The following is a 17889-nucleotide window of genomic DNA, read 5'->3' on the forward strand; positions in this document are numbered from 1 at the left end:
AGCAGCCAGTGCTCTTAACCTCTGAGCCATCTCTCCAGCCCAACTCATGGCGTGTCTCCCCCACCAACCAGGGCACTTTGGCCCAACCCACCAAGGTCTCCTGCATGCTTTATCATTGCAATGACTTTTAAAAACTTAGTCATATATACTACTTGTAAACAATAATTTAATACAAAAAAATGATTGTAACTGCCAGAATTGTCTTTTGAAGTATTGAATCTTAATTGTCTTCTTGATAACACAAGTTGCTAGTAATAGCTGTTATCCATTGCTGCTTTTCTCCCTGAATAACTCCAGAGTTCTTGACCAGTGTTCTCATTCAGTGTAGAGGCAACCAGATATAAAAGCATGGAGGCGTTCATCCGTCCCTTGGGTGGACAGGACCCTTACTTGGAACCTAACTGAAGATTTAGGTGGTCTCTCCACCTCAGTGCCACTGGGGTGCAGACACACTACTCTATCATACAATACCTGGGCATCTTAGAAAATAGCTAAAAAAAAAAATAAAAATAAAGTGAGGGTACTCACACCCCTCCTTATTCCTTCTCCCCCAAAGCAGGTTGTAAAACCAGCTGCCTCTTCCATGAACTTGCTCACAAAAACCTTTATTCTACATGTCTGCTCTTCATCGTGGGAGGAAGGAGAACCATTGTCCTCAAAGATGGAGATACCAAGCAAAATCTGAGAATTATGCCGTACTGTCAGGCACACCCAGCTTGTTTGAGGTTCAAACCATCTGTATGCTTTTCTCTTGTTAATCTACCTGTTGTTGGTGCCTCCACCATGAATGAGAAAAGAAAATGTCTTCCCTTACCTGGGGTGTCCATCTATAGAGTCACTGTTACTTTTCTGTCCATTTTGAAGTGGACTTCTTGGAACTGATGTGCTGGGCCATCGGACTGGCATGAGGTAGGTGTTCCTGATTGCTGCCATTTCCCTCATCTCAGTGGTGTGTGTTAGAACACTTAACAGGTAGAGCTGTGGGTAGATACTTCAGACATAATGGTTTCATTGTAGTTTTTAAAGTACAGGTAACATCCTGTTCTAAGTAATCTGATGGCTTCAGTGGAATTTCGGCATTGATTTAATACCTTACAGTTCAGAAGACACTCAGAGGGAAAACAGGAGAAGAAACAAGAAATGCATTTCTTCATAGTTGAAAGACAGCTCCATCACTGCACAGGGAAAAGGGGTGCCAGGAAGTCTAACCCTGGGCCTCAACTATCCCAGTGGACGTGTGCCAGTGCACAGCATACCGTTTGCCAGGGCTCTTCCATAGGTTTAAAAAACAATGCAGCTTCCAGTTACAACTAATCCACACCTCTGCAGTAGGACTCCACAGTCAGTTGCTTTCAAACTTAGAATTCCATAAAAATCTCTTTTAATGCTGGATTTAAATTCAGATTCCAAGGTTTTACCTGTTTTCTTTCGAATCTGTTAATTCTATGTTATGCAATAAGATAATAATTTTATGTTTTTGGGCATTTTTAGTTTTCTCATGTGTGAGGGTGGAGGTGGGGAGGCGTGCCTGCAGAGGCCAGAAGACAGCATTGGATCCCTGGAGCTGGCATTCCAGGCAGTTGTAAGCTGCCTGATGTGGGTGTTCTTACCTGCTAAGCATCTCTCCAGCCCCTAGATTATATATATTTAACAGACAAACCAAGTCACCCCCCAATACAGGAATTGAGGCTCTAGTCTTTCTGAAAGACAAGCGAACTAAGAAATACAGAATACATAGATTGTAAATCGTGTACTTTATCAGTAACATTTTAGCAAAGTTTACCAACATTCAACTTTAATCTCTACCTAGTGATCTGGTCATTTCTCTCCCTCTCAAAGCCATGCCACCTACTTGTAAACCAGGAGATATTTGTCTTTGGTATATTGCTATCATTCCTGGGGATGCTATTTCCTTACAGGTATCTATTAGCTATTTCTAATCAGTGCTCTGTCCTTAAAACACTGTTTCTGTTGACGGTTTTGTTTTGTCAACTAACTAACTGTGCTTCTCATTACCCCAACTTCCTGAAGTTTTCCATTTTCTTGGGAGTGGAGAGGGGGCACCAGTGGTCTTAAACTGGCTTAGCACAAGCATCAATAGGTATGCAGGCACAGATCATTTTAGGGGACCCATGTTGCCATTTTCGGTGGACTTCTGCGTGTTCACCTTTAACAGAATTGAGTGGCTTCTGAATGCAGCCCATTGCTGGTTCTTACCTCCTGCCTCAGCTCACCATCACTTTTGTCCTTGTCGGCAAAGGAACAGCTCGCTTGTACAGTAGCGCTGTGGTAGATTTCCCCAAGGTGCACATGTCTTCCAGATGCCAACAAAAGGACAACTCTAAATAGTTATTCATTTAAGGACTTTGCTTGTACTAATCCCCACCATTATTTTTTATTTTTTTATTTTTTTTGGTTTTTCGAGACAGGGTTTCTCTGTGTAGCTTTGCGCCTTTCCTGGAGCTCACTTGGTAGCCCAGGCTGGCCTCGAACTCACAGAGATCCGCCTGGCTCTGCCTCCCAAGTGCTGGGATTAAAGGCGTGCGCCACCAACGCCCGGCCATCCCCACCATTATTTTTAAATAGACTTGTCTTAGGTGTCTTCGTTACTGTTCTGCTGTGAAGAGACACCATGACCAAGGCAGCACTTATAAAAGGACGCGTTTTATTAGGGGCTTGCTTACAGTCTCAGAGGCTCAGTTCATTATCACCACAGTGGAGAGCCTGGCAGCAGACATGGCAGACATGGTGCCAGAGATGGACCTGAAAGCTACATCCTGATCCTCAGGCAGAGCAAGAACCCGGGCCTACCATGGGCTTTTGAAACCTCAAAGCCTGCTCACTCCCAGTGACACACTTCCTCTAACAAGGGCCACACCTCCTAATCCTTCTAATCTTATCAAAGAGTCCCACTACCTACTAAGCATTGAAATTTATTAGCCTATAGGGGGGCCATCTTATTCCTACCACAACAATACCTAATAGGCATGTGTGAAAATGTCACATTGAAACTCATTATATTATACAATTGATAGTTACTACTAAAAAGCAGAAACAACCAAAACTAAGATCTGAAAATGTTAAATGACTGTCAACAATTTTTTTTTTAAATTTGGGAATCTTGAAAACATTGCAACAAGGAGGTTTGAAAATAAGTAACTGTTAACAGTCTCCTTTAAAACAACATTTAAAAAAAATGTGGAATTCCTGAAAACAAAGCAAAGAAAGCTGTAGTGAGAAAGAGCCAACCCAGCGCTGCTTGCTATTGGTTGCTCAGAACCTATTTCTGAGGATGCTGCATGCCTTGGTCATGATACAGAGAAATCAAGCTGGAATACTTGTTCCCTGCTGGCTAGTCCTCAGTGCCCAAAGATGCTCTGCAGATGCCGGGCGAGATTGCCATCCCCAAGCTTCTCAGCCTTGGACCATGTGTACGACAATATCAACTAGCTAGATAAGATGAGTCCAGCATTATAACAATACCGGGTCTGTCACTGGGGAGCCAGCCACTATCTGATTGGACTTGATACCCACTGCACGGGAAGGAATTTGTGTCTGGTACTGTAAGCCCCAAGAGCCTATTACTCAGATATAGGCCCTAGTGGAGGAGCTGTCGCTGTTTTCCTAAATAGACATAGCTTGCCCATCAAATTGCCTTCTAAACTAACTACTGTCAGCTTTGTTCAGAGAACCTTCTTCTGGTAGTGGTTGCAGTTACTGCCGGGACCCCTCACTGGACAAAGTATTGAGAATAAATGACAATCGGATGCTCAACCATAAATGAGATGTTTGTATCATGCCCTCCAAGGCTCAGAGAACATTGTAGAAGGAATAGAAAGAGATGGAGAAGGCTCAGGTGGCGGCGGATGCTGGCTTCTAAGCATGGCGTGACTGTTGCACTCTTGAAAACTCAGCTGCTGTGATTGCCTACACAATTGGATCCATCAACACCCTGTCCTGATGGAGGAAGACTCCATGCCCCCACCAAGGATTTTTATACAGTTAATGGTTGATGGGGGAGGGAGAGATGTTCAGGAGGCAGGCAGAGAGGGAAAGAGGGACATAAATGAGAAGGATGGCATACTTCTGGCTTCTTCACCCAGGACGAAGATCTGACAGGCCTCTCCCCCTCCCCTTGGTAATTCCCTTTTGACTGACCTGTCTAAACTCCATATGTCCAAGGAAGGTCCAGACATGGGCTGAATGCCAGCCAATCCACTCTTCTTTGACTAAGCTGGCTTTGACAAAGTGAGAGATAGGAGACCCCTCCTGGGCCACCGTTAAAACTCCCAGCCCCCCAAGAGAAAAATAGATTTCAGCATCTGGCTCCCCTTTCCACTTGTGGAAAGAAGTCTGTCTCTTTAGTGGGGTGGGACACATGCACTTTGCTTTCAATAAAACTCGTGTTCGCTGTGACTTGTTTATTTCCTGCCATTTCAATCTTTACTTGACAGAACAAACAAACCTGACCCAGGATTCTTAGACAGTAACAGCACCACTAGTAAATGCCCCCAAACCTATAAACAGACCCTCACCTGTGTTCCCTTAGGCAACTCTGACATGCTCACTGGAACACCAAAAAACCAGAAGTCATGAAAGTAGAAGCGGGGTGTTGTGGAAGAGAATATTTAACTATGTAAATATGTTTTACATTTGTTTGTGTTGCAAAATATTTGTTTAACCATGAAAAGACGTATTGATTTTCTTTATGCTGCATTTGTTTAACTGTATAAAGATGTGTTGCTGTTTTACCTTGCCTGCCTAAGGTGCCTGATTGGTCTAATAAAAAGCTGAGCAGCCAATAGCTAGGCAGAGGAGGGATAGGCGGGGCTGGCAGGCAGAGAGAAAAGGGGAGCCAGCCAGCAAGCCCAGAGGCCAGCCAACAAAGGTAGAGTGGGAAGGAAGCCAGCCAGACATGGAAGAAGCAGGAAAGCAGGATAGACAGTACATAGATGAGGTAAATGAGCCTTGGGATAGCACATAGATTAATAGAAATAGAAATAAAAAGCTAGCTAGAAACAAGCCTAAGCTAAGGCCGAGCATTCATAAAAATAAGTCTCTGAATCATGATTTTGGGGCTGGTGGGTCCAAGAAAGCCTGCTACAATGGTGCCAATTTGGAGGAAGAAGAAGTGGTGGGAGGGGGAGAGTAAAGGCAAGGGGTGAATGTGATTGGGATATACTATATACATGTATGAAGATGTCATAAGGAAGCCCATTATTATATATAATTAATTTATGTCAATACAAAGGAAAATAAGCCAAGGCCTTGTCACATCCTCCCATAACAAAGCTTCTCTTTAGCCTCTCAAAGTAAGAACCAGAATAAAAAAAAAGTTATAAAAAATTAACATTTTTATTTCCCCAATCCTTTCTGAGTAAACAGGTTAGACAAAGTGTAATATTCAGTTAAAGTAAATGGTCCCAGTAGCTGGGAAATGAAGCCTTTTTCAATCAGGCTTCCAATTATCCCCTTTCAACACACACACATAAAAAAACAAAAAACCTAAGTAAGGTGTTGAATTATAGATCATTAGAAGTAATACTTAATGGTAAATGATTTTTGATACTGAATTTAGAAGTGAGTAAAAAATCTCATTCATTCATATCTATTTTTATGTGAGCAAATTTTCTCAAATGTAAAACCACAAAAAGCAGAATTAAATGACAGTCTTGCTGTTTCAGATGTGTGGGTTATTCATTCATAAATACACAAAGGAGAAGAAAAAGAGAGAGAGGGGGGTGGAGGGAGGTTTCAGGGCTGGTAAGGTGGCTCAGCAGGTGAAGAAGGATCCTGCTCCTGAACCTGACAACAGAATTTGATCCCAGGACCCACATGGTGGAAGAAGACAACCAATCCCTTAGGTCAGTGGTTCTCAACCTTCCTAGTGCTATGACCCCAACCATAAAATTGTTCTATTGCTACTCATAACTGTAATTTTGTTATCGTTATGAATTGTAATGTAAATATCTTAAGAGTTTGACACGCTCAGGGGTCGTGGCCCACAGGTTGAGAACCATAATCTTAGGTTGCCCTCTGACTCCATAGATGCACTGTGATGCGTGCAACACCCCCCACCCCACACACAAAAAAAAAATACATTGAAAATTTCCAGAAATTTTGTATCCCACATTTAATACAAAGTTATCTAAATATGTCATATTTCAGGCCACTGATCTAAAGAGTGGAATACATGCTATAAAAGTCCTGAAAGTGCAGTAGGGGGCAGGAGGGAAAGCTGGGATTTGAGGGTTTGATTTTTATTGTTTTTCTGAGACAGGGCACACTATGTTGCCCAAGCTGGCCTCTGATCCCTAGGCTAAAGTGAACCTCACCACCTACCTGCCTCAGCCTCCAAAGTACCCAGGATCACAGACATGCATCACCATTTATGATACTTGGTTTTGATCCTTTCCCCCAACTCGGGGGTATCGTAGTGTTTGGACCTGTTTCCCGGGAGCTTCTGCAGAGAGTGGAGTTCCTGTCTGCCAGATCAGAAAGCAGCAATCACCTGCAGGCTTCAGATCTTGCGTTTCTGTTCCCTGTTCCACACATGCCCAGTATTGGCTCATCCAACCCCCTCCTTGCTCCGAGTTTTACCAACATTTTGTTGTTGTTGTTGTTGTTGTTGTTGTTGTTGTTGTTGTTGCTTGCTTGCTGTGTAGGTATTGTCCCTCTGCTCTGGTCCAGTACTCCTTTGGCTTACCCCCGACAGTGACCGTCTCATCCTCCTGCCGGGTGTCTTTTTAAATGTGGCTCCCCTAGCCAGGTCACTTGTGTTTCCTCAGCTTGGAAAGTCTGCCCAAGCACTCTGTTCTCGGAAGGCTTCTCAATAGGACCTCCCACCGATCCCTAATTTCAATCACCCGGCCCCCAACACAGTGTGCTTCACTGCCATTTCTCTGTCCTCACATGCTGTTCCCTCAGATCCAGCCCTTTCTAACTCTTACCCTAGGTGACCTGGTTCAGACATCATCTCCACCAGGAGGCTTTCCCTGGCCCTCCTAGCCTGGGCTTGGGGCCCTGTCTAATCCCTCCAGTAATACCCTGGACCAGGAGTCACTAGCTTAGCATGTAACATACACTGCTGAAATGGTCCTCAAGAAAAATGAGTGAATGACTATGTGCTTACGTTAGTTAAAATAGGAAGCCATTAGGCAAAGACTCAAGGCTACCCGTACCTGAGGATTTGTAGTCTCATTCCCCGGATGTGGGCCTCACAGTACCTGGCATAGTAACTCCAAAGCAAATACTTGATTTATTGAATCATTATTCTAAAAATAGTAAAGGCAAGAAATAAAGTTAACCCACATAGGAGGAATTCCTAAAGCCTATTAATAGGTTAATTCTGACTTAAATAATTTCAGGGCCCTAAAGAAAATTTCATCTAACCAGGAATCCCTCACACTTTCTTACTTCTTCAGTCTCTCACAAAGTAAAACATTCTTTTTTTTTTTTTTTTTTTTTTGAGACAGTGTCTCTCTCTACATATCCCTGGCTGTCCTAGAACTCACTCTGTAGACCAGGCTGGCCTCAGACTCACAGAGATCCACCTGCCTCTGGCTCCCACGTGCTGGGATTAGAGGTGTGCGCTCCACACCCAGCCGTGAAACACTCCTGAAGCCTGTCTCTGAAGCTGGCTCCATAGAAAAGTGTCTTGTATTGGCTCTGCTGTATTGTTTTCTAACCACCAAAGCAAGTGAGTTAGTAATGAAGCGCCAAGGTACTCAGAAACTCAGAACTGAATAGGATTTCCTTTCTCTTTCCAGTCTGCATACTGTCTGGTTAGCCTCAATAATACAGGGGTCCCCATACACTTCCAAGTTTGCATATCAGTTCCAGAGTTTGTATACCTTCTAATGTCATTTGTCTACACTCTAACGTGCTGAGATTCCCTGGAAGCTGCCTGCCAGAAATCAGTCCACAAGTTTGTACCAACATCCCTTTTTTTCAACTAACGTGGCCCCTAAGACTGGCCTCTGTGTGGAACAGCTCATACATAGACAAATCATTTCACTGCAACTGCAGTATGCCACAGTCCTGAGCTCTGAAGGCTGCTTAGTCCCATCATCTAAAGGCAGGATCTCAGATTGGCAGCCTGGATCCATTTTAGACCTGAACACATGGTTTTTAGCTATATGGTAAAATTATCTGTCACTGTTAACCAACTACTCCCAAATCTATCCATGTAAAATATGCCGTTCTGTTCACTCACAAGACTTTCAGCCAACAATCTAGGCTCGGTTTAGCTAACGGTTAGTTCTCACCTGGGATCGCTTACATGTCTGCAGTCACCTGGCGGCCAGATTGCCTCATCCACATGTGTGGCAGTTAGTGTAGGCTATGGAGCTGCAGCCTGGCCCCTGGCAGCTAGTTCCACCTCTTCACACGTTAGTCTGAGACCTCTAGAAATACACAAGTATCTATGGCTGTTTTCTCATGTCATGTTTAACAAGATCCAGAGAAGAAAAAGACTCCATCTCTTGGCTTGTTTTTGTATAGAGTCCCACTGTGTTGTCCAGGCTGGCCATGAACGCAAAATCCTCTTGCCTCAACCTCCCAAGTGCTGGGGTGGCATCTGTATGCCACCATGCCTAGCTAAAGACTTTCTTGATGGAAGGAACAGTAAAGCCACATTCGAGGGGCACACAGAAACTAGGTAACGCCTGCAACTTACTATAATGGTTTCTTTTCAACCCCCTTCTTTCCTCCTCTCCTTCCTCCTGCCTTCCTTCCCACCTTCCTTTCTCCTTCTTACTCCCTCCCTCCTTCCTTCCTTCCTTCCTCCTCCTTTCCCTCCATTCTGAGATGTCCTATGTTAAGTTACATGCCAGTCAGTAGAGGAGTAACGAGGTAAGAGAAGACCATTTAAATTCACAACTCAAGGTTAATGAGCAAAGAAAAACTCTTCCATATCCCTCTTCTGTGTGCTGAGGATCACTCCTCAGGGCCATACTGCATTCTGGAACCAAGCGAGCAAGCAGTAGCAAGACTTCTGTTTGTGCACTGACCTAGGCCCCCATGGCCCTGTGTGTCCTGCCCGTCTTATCTGTAACCAGTACAGGTTCCATGGAAATGCTTTTTATTTCTTTTCTCACAAATTGTGTTATAAAACACCCTACCCTTGGGTTGGGTGGACATGTTCTAGGTGTTCTCTAGTCCTGTCATTCATGTATTAGGGACTGTGGTCCTTTACCTTTTAGCTAGTGTCTACACAGCCCAATAAGCCCTTTTCTGTCAGAAGCCTCTAGCTGCAGAAGTTTGACTTAGCATTCACTTCTTTTTGCCAGCATTTCAAGATTAGGATTTCACTTCTGGAAAATCACCTAGCCTGATCGACTCAGCCGTTTTTCCTTCCCGCGCTGTTGCATCTGAGTTTGTAATAGTAAAACCTACTTTGCAAAATTGTTTTTGTAAAATGAAGTGAGGTAACGTCTGTGGGAAAAATCTGGCCCAGGCCAGCCTCGGTATATGTTTCCTTCCTGAACACCCCAGTCATGAGGTCTCTACCTTCCAGTGACGGCAACCAGTGGCCAAGATGGAGGGCAAGGGAGTCCAGGCGAAGGAGGATGGAGGGCAGTCGGCTCTCGAGGACTTAAGGCATTATTAGGAAGCAAATGACTAAAGAATTTATAAATGTTCTAAATGTATTTTCAGAAATTAAGATGAACGACAGTTAAACATCCCAGCTTGCTTTAAGTGCAGCACGCAAGGCTCAGGACAGTTCCAACCCTGGGAGCTGAGCTCATCCGTGGGAGGCAGTGGCAGGGAGCGTCCAGTCCCGGTCCCCTCCCTCCCGCAGCTCTGCACTTGGGGCAAAGCACATTGCCTTTTCTCCATAGGCACTGATTATAGGCCCTGCTCCTCCCCGGCTTGAGTCAGGACTGAGAGAGAATTCTGTCACATCTGGCAGGTGCTAACTCCCACAGTTCCTTTCTCGGTTAGCATTACATTCTCTGCCTTTGGGGGAAAAAAAGCCTGCCTTAAAATGGAACAAATAATTGGTCAATATTTACCTCTGGAGAAAGGAACCAGTTCTCTGCAAATGCCCTCAGAAATGACCTGGGGTTAATAATACAAAAACAAAAAAAAAAAGTTGTGCAAGAATTTTAGATACAAGCACGTTGGACTTTCTGCCTCATGTGTCCGTTAAGCAACTCTGCCTTGAGTGACGTGCTGACCAAGGAGACACGGTGAACTGGTGAAACCCAGAACGTTCCGAGAGAAGCTTCAAAGGGACACAGAGGTGCTGGTGTCTCGTAGACTCCCTGGCCCGGGTTAAAATGGCAGAGTTAAAGGTAAGGACCCTTCTGGCTGGATTTGGATTAAGATGGGAGGATCTTCCTAGGGATGTCACTTACACGGGACAGTGGGCACTTAGCCTGTGTCAAGCCCCAACCAACACTAGAAAAAGAACTGAGAAGAGATGGAGAGAACGAGAGAGAGGAGGAAAGAGGAAGAGTGGAGAGATAGCTCACAGGTTTATCGTGCCTTCCTCAGCAAGAGTGTATGGAGTTTTCTGGCGTCAGAGGTGAAGAAGGCTTGGGGTGGGGGCTGTAGAGAGGGCTTGGTTGTTGCGAGCACTCAATGCTCCTCCAGAGGACCCGAGTTCAGTTCCCAGAACCTGTTCAGCAGCTCACAACTCTAGCTCCAGAAGCTCTGACACCCCTTTCTAGCCTTTGTGGCCTCTGTAGGCTCATGTGTATATACACACATGCACAGACACACACATGCACAGACACACACACACACACACACACACACACACACACACACACACACACACACACACACACTTGAAGGGGCCTGACCTTAGGCCCTGTGTTCAGATGCTGCATCGCAGTGTTGCTGGGCGATGACGCTGATTGAGCTGAGGACACACGGGAGAAGGGACTGAAGAAGGCAATTGTATTTGCCTTTGCTAATTTCTGATGCGGTCTTGTGGATCAGTGGGCGTGTTGAGAGCTCCCATTCTAAATGGACACTGTGCATTTCTCTCTGTGTCTCCTGCTCTCTGTCACCCTTGTGGCTGCAACTTTCCCGGACTGCTTCAAGGCCAGCCAGTTCAATGTGCTTAATCAGCTTAATCGTTCTGTAGCTCAGACTCGGCTGTGGACTGTACTTCTTTATTTAAGGTGCCGTTGAGAAGAATGAGTGGGCCACATGCTACAGGTGCTGTATGAGTTAGCACCCTTCACAGTAACCCTGGGGTGTAGGTGCCCTTTTTTCTATTTTAAACCAATAAGGAAAACAAGGTTCGTAGAGACTAAGGCACTATCCAAAGTCCCTGCTGGTAAATGATGGAGACCACAGTAGAACTTGGGTTTCCTGGAGTTCAAATTTCGGCCCCCCAAGAGAGGGTTGGGGGCACCTGCTAGACTGGTGCCTTTGGGCCAGGGAGAAGAGTGTGTTCCCAGTGTCTAAAGCTCACTGCATGCAACCAGAAACTAGGACATCCTGGCACATGACCTCAAGCTGAGTGGCACAGACTTCCTGGGCCTCTTCCTGAAATTAGGGATTGAATGTTGCCAGGATGCTTTTCAATCAAAGTTGGGATGGTAAATCTAGCAGCTCTCTAATTAATTGGCACCTTGAAGGCCCTTAGCACCACAGCAAAAGTTTTTCTTCTTTATCGTCACCCCAGATTTAGTGTTAGCTCTCATTCGGTGCTAGTTCATGACATAGCCGTTGATGCATGATAGGAGTTTTGGAGAAGCTTCTGGAAGGAAGCTGTTCCTAGGTGAAGCGACAGGGCACTAGGCCAGAGGAAATACCATGTGTGAAGGTGCAAAATATGCAGGATGATCTGTGCATCCCGGGAACCGAGGGTTTCAGCTGAAGTGGAGCTGCTGTGTGAATAGGGGTGCCCAGGAGGGGACCCATGTGCAGATCTGAACCGAAGGGGCGTGGGCACAGATAATGGAGTCCATTAGCCAGTGGTTCAGTTGAAGATGTGGAGGAAGGGGCATTCCTAAGAGCTTTGTTTTCTGGTAGAAATCCTATGAGGAAGCTCATCAAGGCATCCTTACCATTTATAAATAAATCATATCCAAAATCCTGTCCTGCCGCAATGTTTAAGCAACTTATTATGCATGTAAATGGCACCCTGGCCTTTGTTCTCAGTTTCAAAGGCTTGCCCTGCCTGCTGTCTAATCTCCAGAAGGAAAGGGCATCTCCAGAGGTCAGGAATCTTACCACAGAGAGCCAGACAGAAGCGCACCCATCCCAATCAATAAACATTATAAAACCTACTTTAAAATGTTCCTCGTGTTTCCTCCACCATTTCAATGGCTGTGTCAACACCAAACCTGGAATGAAGTCACATTGACATAAAAGCAGGGCTAGAGGAAGACAATTCAAACGCTAAAGTGATGACAGGAGGTTTAAGGTGGAGCCACCACATGCTTGACAATGTCACTTTCGAGATACCATTTCACAGATGCACAGCTGGTTTCACACGCAGACTTTGGGCCCCACCGGCGGACCCTAGACCGCTGGCTTTGGGTCTGAAATGATTCTTAGGGTTAGTGAGAAGGGGGATCCACTGGCCTATGGTTTCCTATTGAGCTACACCAAATTACCGTAGATTTACTAGCTTAAGACAACACATGCATTCTCCTGCACTTCTGGAGAGAGGATATCTGAAATCAGTCCCACTGGGCCAACATCAAAGGGTCAGCATGGCTGAGCTCGTCTGGAGGCCCTAGAGAAGAATATTTCTCGGGCTTCAGTTTCTAGAGAGGCCTCATTCCTTGGCTCACGGCCCCTCCCTTACCTTCAAAGTGTATTACTCAGATCTCTGCTTCCTCTTTTTCAGCCAAATTACCTTTTACCTCGGTCCTAACAGAACACATGTAATTTCACTTAGAGTGCCTCAAATAATCGGGAATCTCCCTATCCCCAAAGCTGATTGCTTAATCACATCCGCAGATGAGTATCTGCTCACGTTTCCAAGTTCGTTCTAAGTTACCTTGGGGCAGCCGGGAAATTACCTCAGGCCGTGGGTGAGGCAGCCAGAGGTTAGGGAGACCTTCCTTAGACTCCTTCCCAGATAAAGGATGGAGACCAGAGGAGACAGCGAGTAATAAGGTGACAGAGACCAGTGTGAACAACCGACTGCCTCTCCTCAGGTTTTTATGAGGATGAGCGTGAAAATTGCAATTTGCTCCCGTGACTTGAGAGGTAGAAAACCTCTGCTCTCCTTCCTCAGGCCAATTCAGGAAGTCAGAACTGATCTCTGTTAGGACACGTTTGTTTTTTTAACTTAGCTGTCAAAGGCAGTTCTTTCAACTGTATTTTTCAAATGCCTTTGAAGGTATTTGAGACTAGAGGTGGCTAACTCCATCTCTGGCCATGAGTTTACCGTTTAGCCTTTGCTTGCTTTGGGACGGGAAGGAATAACAACTTGTTTTGGCTGTCATTAATTTCTCTCTTAGCTTTATAGCCAGTTTAAGCTCTGCAGTGGTTCCTCTACCCAACAGTTATGAACCCCAAATTGCTTCTCTGGTGCATTGGTCTGTTTTGTTTCATTTTTGTCTTTCATTTCTTCCGGTCAGGGTCTTGGGTAGCCCAGGATGGCTTTGAACTCACGAGGCAGAAAGGGATGACCTTGAACTCCCGATCTTCTTCATCTGCTTTACAGGAGAGATCATAGGCTGCGCCACCACCCGAGGCTTCTGGTTCATGGTTAACTAAGCCACAACAAGCACTTGGAGGGCTGTTTCCCAAAGGGTTGGGATTTCAAAGTCCTAAGCTGTCTATTTAAAAGCCTGCCTCTTAGTCTCAGGCAATAAGAAGTAAGACACAATGATCATTCCAGACCATTGTTCAGCCTGCAGCAGCAACCTGCGTGTTTGCTTAACATCCTAGATGAACTGGATCCTTCCATAGGGAAAAAATTAATTAATAGAAGAGCCCTGGGCCTCTGTCTCCCCACACATGTCCCTACTTCTATAGCACCCAGTACAAGGAGACAAGGTGTACCATCTGCTCCCCACATCAGGTGTTACCCAGAACCTGACTCAAAAGGACCCCTTCAAATGACTAACAAGTAAATCACATCCTGGGGGCCAGGCAAGAATTGAAAAACTGGATGCCAGTGAGCTGCCAAAGAAGCGACTCTACCCAAATCACGCGGGCCCCAGAAATGTATTCTTTCATTTAACAAGTATGCATGGATTTCTCTTGGAGAGAAAGAAAATCGTATTTTTATAGAGCACCAAATTATTCCCGAAATCTGAGCTGAGAGAAACATAAACACACTCGCCTAATGTCAGGTTTTTATTTCACGTTTTGCAGAAGGAGCATCTTTATATAATCCCAGAGGCAGCTGGAGCTGGAGTGCCTGGCTTTTCACAGCTGATAAAAGCCCAGGCCAGAGTCTGTCCTTGGACTCAAAGCCTTGAGACAGCAGCTGCGAAACACAGCTCAGCTCCCTCCTCCCTCCCCTGCGAAGCTCTCGGTGGCAAAAAAAAAAAAAATCTAACAAACGCCTCTATAATTTTGCTCCTGGAAGGTTAGGAAGACCAATGAGCTAACGGTGACTCAGCATCTTCCGGCCGCCTCTTAAGCCACTTCCATGAGGTGGGAAAAAAAAAAGATATAAAATTGCTACCTCCCTCCCCCTACTCTGCCTCCCTCCCTCCCTTCCTGCCTCCTTCCCTCTTTCTCTCAGAGCTCTGGGTGGCTGCCTCCTAAACCAACAATTGTTCTTTCCCTTCTACCTTAGAGCACAGCCTTCATCAAATGCTTCAGAATCACTAACTCCCCCCCCCCCCCTGTTCGGAATACACTTAGAACCTTTGTCCGGAGGCCAGCGGTAGCAAAGACCAGGGAAGGTTAATCAGTGAATCCACCCCTGCCTGCCAGAAAGCTCAGCTGGACAGGGCAGTTCTCAGACCTCCCCTCCTCCCCGCACACAGGAACAAGGCCACAGCCCAACAAAGAGAGGCCGCTGTCATCCTCAGTGGCTTCTGTCACAGGCTGATCTACAATTCTGTTTCACAGAATGGAAGATAATTGGAGGTCATTACTGATTCTCAGCAGCTCAAATTCAGTCCTGTCGGTGGTGAGCAGGAGGTTCATTTTGAGAGAAGAAAATTGTTGCTCCATGGAGGTTCCGGATAGTGGATAGGCTCTGCCATTTCCCCAAAGCTATCATTCCAAACTGCATGCAGCTTGGAACAAATCTCATTAGAATAGAAGTTGGGTGGGGGTGGCAGTGGAGGGGAGATTCTGATAAATTTTCAAAGAGATTTTTAAAAACTGTGGGGGGTGAGAGGTATAGCTCAGTGGTAAAATGCCTATGCATGAGGCCTCAGGTTCAATCCCCAGAAACACCTTCTCCCCCCACCCCACCCCCCCAAAAAAAACCCTGTGTCTGAAGGCAAATGAATAATTTCACTGCCTTTGCTTTCTAGGTCATAACATTTCACATTTCATATTCCTTCCAAATATAGACACTGCTGGCCTGATCATCGCTCACACATCCAGGCGTGTTACATCTAACTCATTCTTCCCAGAGCTGCCAAGAACTTTGTAGGGCCTACCCTCCACCCACATCCATCCTTCTTATATCTCTTAAAGAACTGTGCTCAGATGGCGGCATTTCACTCACCCAGTAAGGCTGCACTCTTCCTTACCCTAGGCTAAAATCAACTTGTGTTTGAGTTAGAGGAAAGGGAGTTCAAATCCCACTCACCACAGCAATCGTGCACTCTGAGGACTGGCTCTGAGGGCTTACTGAATAGCTTCCATGGGCCAAGACACAAGGTGCAGAGAGGTAAATAAAACTAGCATAGTCCCGACCTTCAGGAAACATGGAACGGCGAAGAAGCCAGACAGTGACAGACCTATACACAAAAGCCAGGTGCGCTAGATGTTGCAAGAGGGAGTCTTGGCTCACAATGGATGAGCAGTAACTGAGCCAAGCTGTTCTGGAATCTGCTGTTCTTCCTCAAATGGACCAAGAGATCATAAGCATGATTTCATGCAACCATTTTGTAAATAGATTTCAAGAGAGGGGAATTGAGCTGTGTTCAGGGGGCTAATGAAATTCCAATGGAGCTGAAGTTCGGGGTAGCGGAGGCTTCCTGTATAGATCCACCACAGCTCTCACAGTGTGTGGACCAGCGTATGACGACGTCAGCTGTGCCCTCATTTTCCAAGAAACAAGACTGCTTGTCAAACCAGCAGTTCCTTGGTTCTAGCTCAGCTGTCTGTGGATAACTGAGATATTCTTTGAGGATCAGTATTTATTGACTTTACCAGCTACCATCAACAAAGCAGTCTTTACCATTGAGGGGGGTATAAATTTCAGGAGGCCCCTGTAAGTTATCTTTTTGAGAAACTTCATTTTTCCCTCTGTGTTGTGAACGTAAGAGATGGTAATCATAGTAGGCGCCATTCCATTATTTTGAAAAGATTCTTGGCTGGAACATCTCCTAAAAAACCATTCTGTCTTTAAGCCTTCTTTTCTTGTATCCACACAGATGCAAATACCTATCATACACACACACACACACACACACACACACACACACACACACACACAATGACCCAGGTAACATTGGCTCCCGTGGAAGGTGTTTTCTAACAAACGTCTTCCCGTCTCTTTAAAACCACATACCTCTTCCCAGTTCGGGATTTTGGTTTCTTGTCTGTTTGTTTTAGGGTGCACAGGGGGAGAGGAGTTGCAATGGAGAGCCAGTAAGTTCCTGCTGGTTTGGAGTTGAAATAGTGCCTGAGCCATCTCCCTCCCAGGAATCTCCAGGCAGAACTAAAATTAAAGAGCATGTTCTTGAAATGGGATCATTAAAAGCAAGCTTATAAAATCAGGCAAGAATGGTTAAGGGCAGAAAAGCCCGTGCAATATCCAGTATTCCTCTCTGGTTAACTGCAAATATTTAAAATGCACAAACACATACTGTATTTCCTAAATGGCTCAGCAGCCAAGACAGAGCAGATATTACAATGCATGGCCTTGTAGTTATCCTTGCCTTTGTAGAATGGCAATGTTGTAAAATGCTCTTTAAATCCTATTAGGGGCTGGGAATGTGGCTCAGCAGGTAGATCACTTACGGCTCAAGTGTGAGGACCAGAGTACGGATCCTCAGAATGCACCAGCTTAGAAGAGTTGGGGCCAGCAGGTCCTGTAGCAAACTGGCTAGCCAGGCTAGCAGTGAGCCTCCAGTTCAGAGAGAGACTGTACCTCCGTCAATAAGGTAGAGAGCAATTGAGGAAGACACTCAATATCAACTGTGGTCTTCCACATCCACACATATATTCCCCCACACCCATATAAAAGCACAAACATCCATCCCAGTAACAATGAAATTTGTGTCTTTGTCACTTGCAGTACATTTCTGGATTTGGGAACGAGTGTGCTTCAGAGGACCCTCGCTGCCCGGGTTCCCTGCCCGAAGGACAGGTAAACGTGGAAGGGAATGCTTGGAGAGCTCCGAACTGTAGACCTAGAAGACAAGGCTGTTGGCCCGATAGCTCTACCCAGCACAGCTCTTCTAGTTTGGCAGACAAACTGTCTATTTCCAAGATCACTAGGAAAATGGCATTGAAGCATAATAGTAACAAGGATATTAAAACTGGATTTAAATTGGTGATTAGCTACAGCAAAGGAACCAACCCAAATTAATGAAATTAACTACAGAACTTCCAGGATATGCCCCAAAGTCCAAGGGTGGAGGAACTTCCTGGGAGCCCCCTTTGAAGTACATCAGATATGACCATGATGAGAAAATAAGTTACTTGATGTCCTCACCAATGCTGGTTATAATAGCAAAGCTACTGGAAACAGGTTTATTTTCAAAACCTTTTGGTGGCAATTTCATGGTATGTAAAGTACTTATAGACTGGGCATAGTGGCATAGCCCC

The 17889-nt window shown here is 45.4% G+C and overlaps 1 protein-coding gene across 2 annotated transcripts in view; it reads left to right on the plus strand.

The window, feature by feature from the left end:
- The first annotated feature begins 9888 nt into the window (after window positions 1-9888).
- Hgd (homogentisate 1,2-dioxygenase) overlaps window positions 9889-17889 on the plus strand; it is a 50857-nt gene continuing 42856 nt past the window's right edge. The window contains exons 1-2 of one of the 2 annotated variants that reach the window (XM_006975727.4): window positions 9889-10298; window positions 17357-17428. In XM_006975727.4, coding sequence (XP_006975789.1) covers window positions 10284-10298; window positions 17357-17428 — 87 coding nt within the window. In that variant the 5' untranslated portion in view covers window positions 9889-10283. Of the gene's footprint in view, window positions 10299-14563; window positions 14584-17356; window positions 17429-17889 lie in introns of those variants that run through there. The other variant, XM_076548843.1, reaches the window with a different exon arrangement.

Source organism: Peromyscus maniculatus, chromosome 12 (genome assembly GCF_049852395.1).
Source record: "Peromyscus maniculatus bairdii isolate BWxNUB_F1_BW_parent chromosome 12, HU_Pman_BW_mat_3.1, whole genome shotgun sequence".
Classification (NCBI taxonomy): Eukaryota; Metazoa; Chordata; class Mammalia; order Rodentia; family Cricetidae; genus Peromyscus; species Peromyscus maniculatus.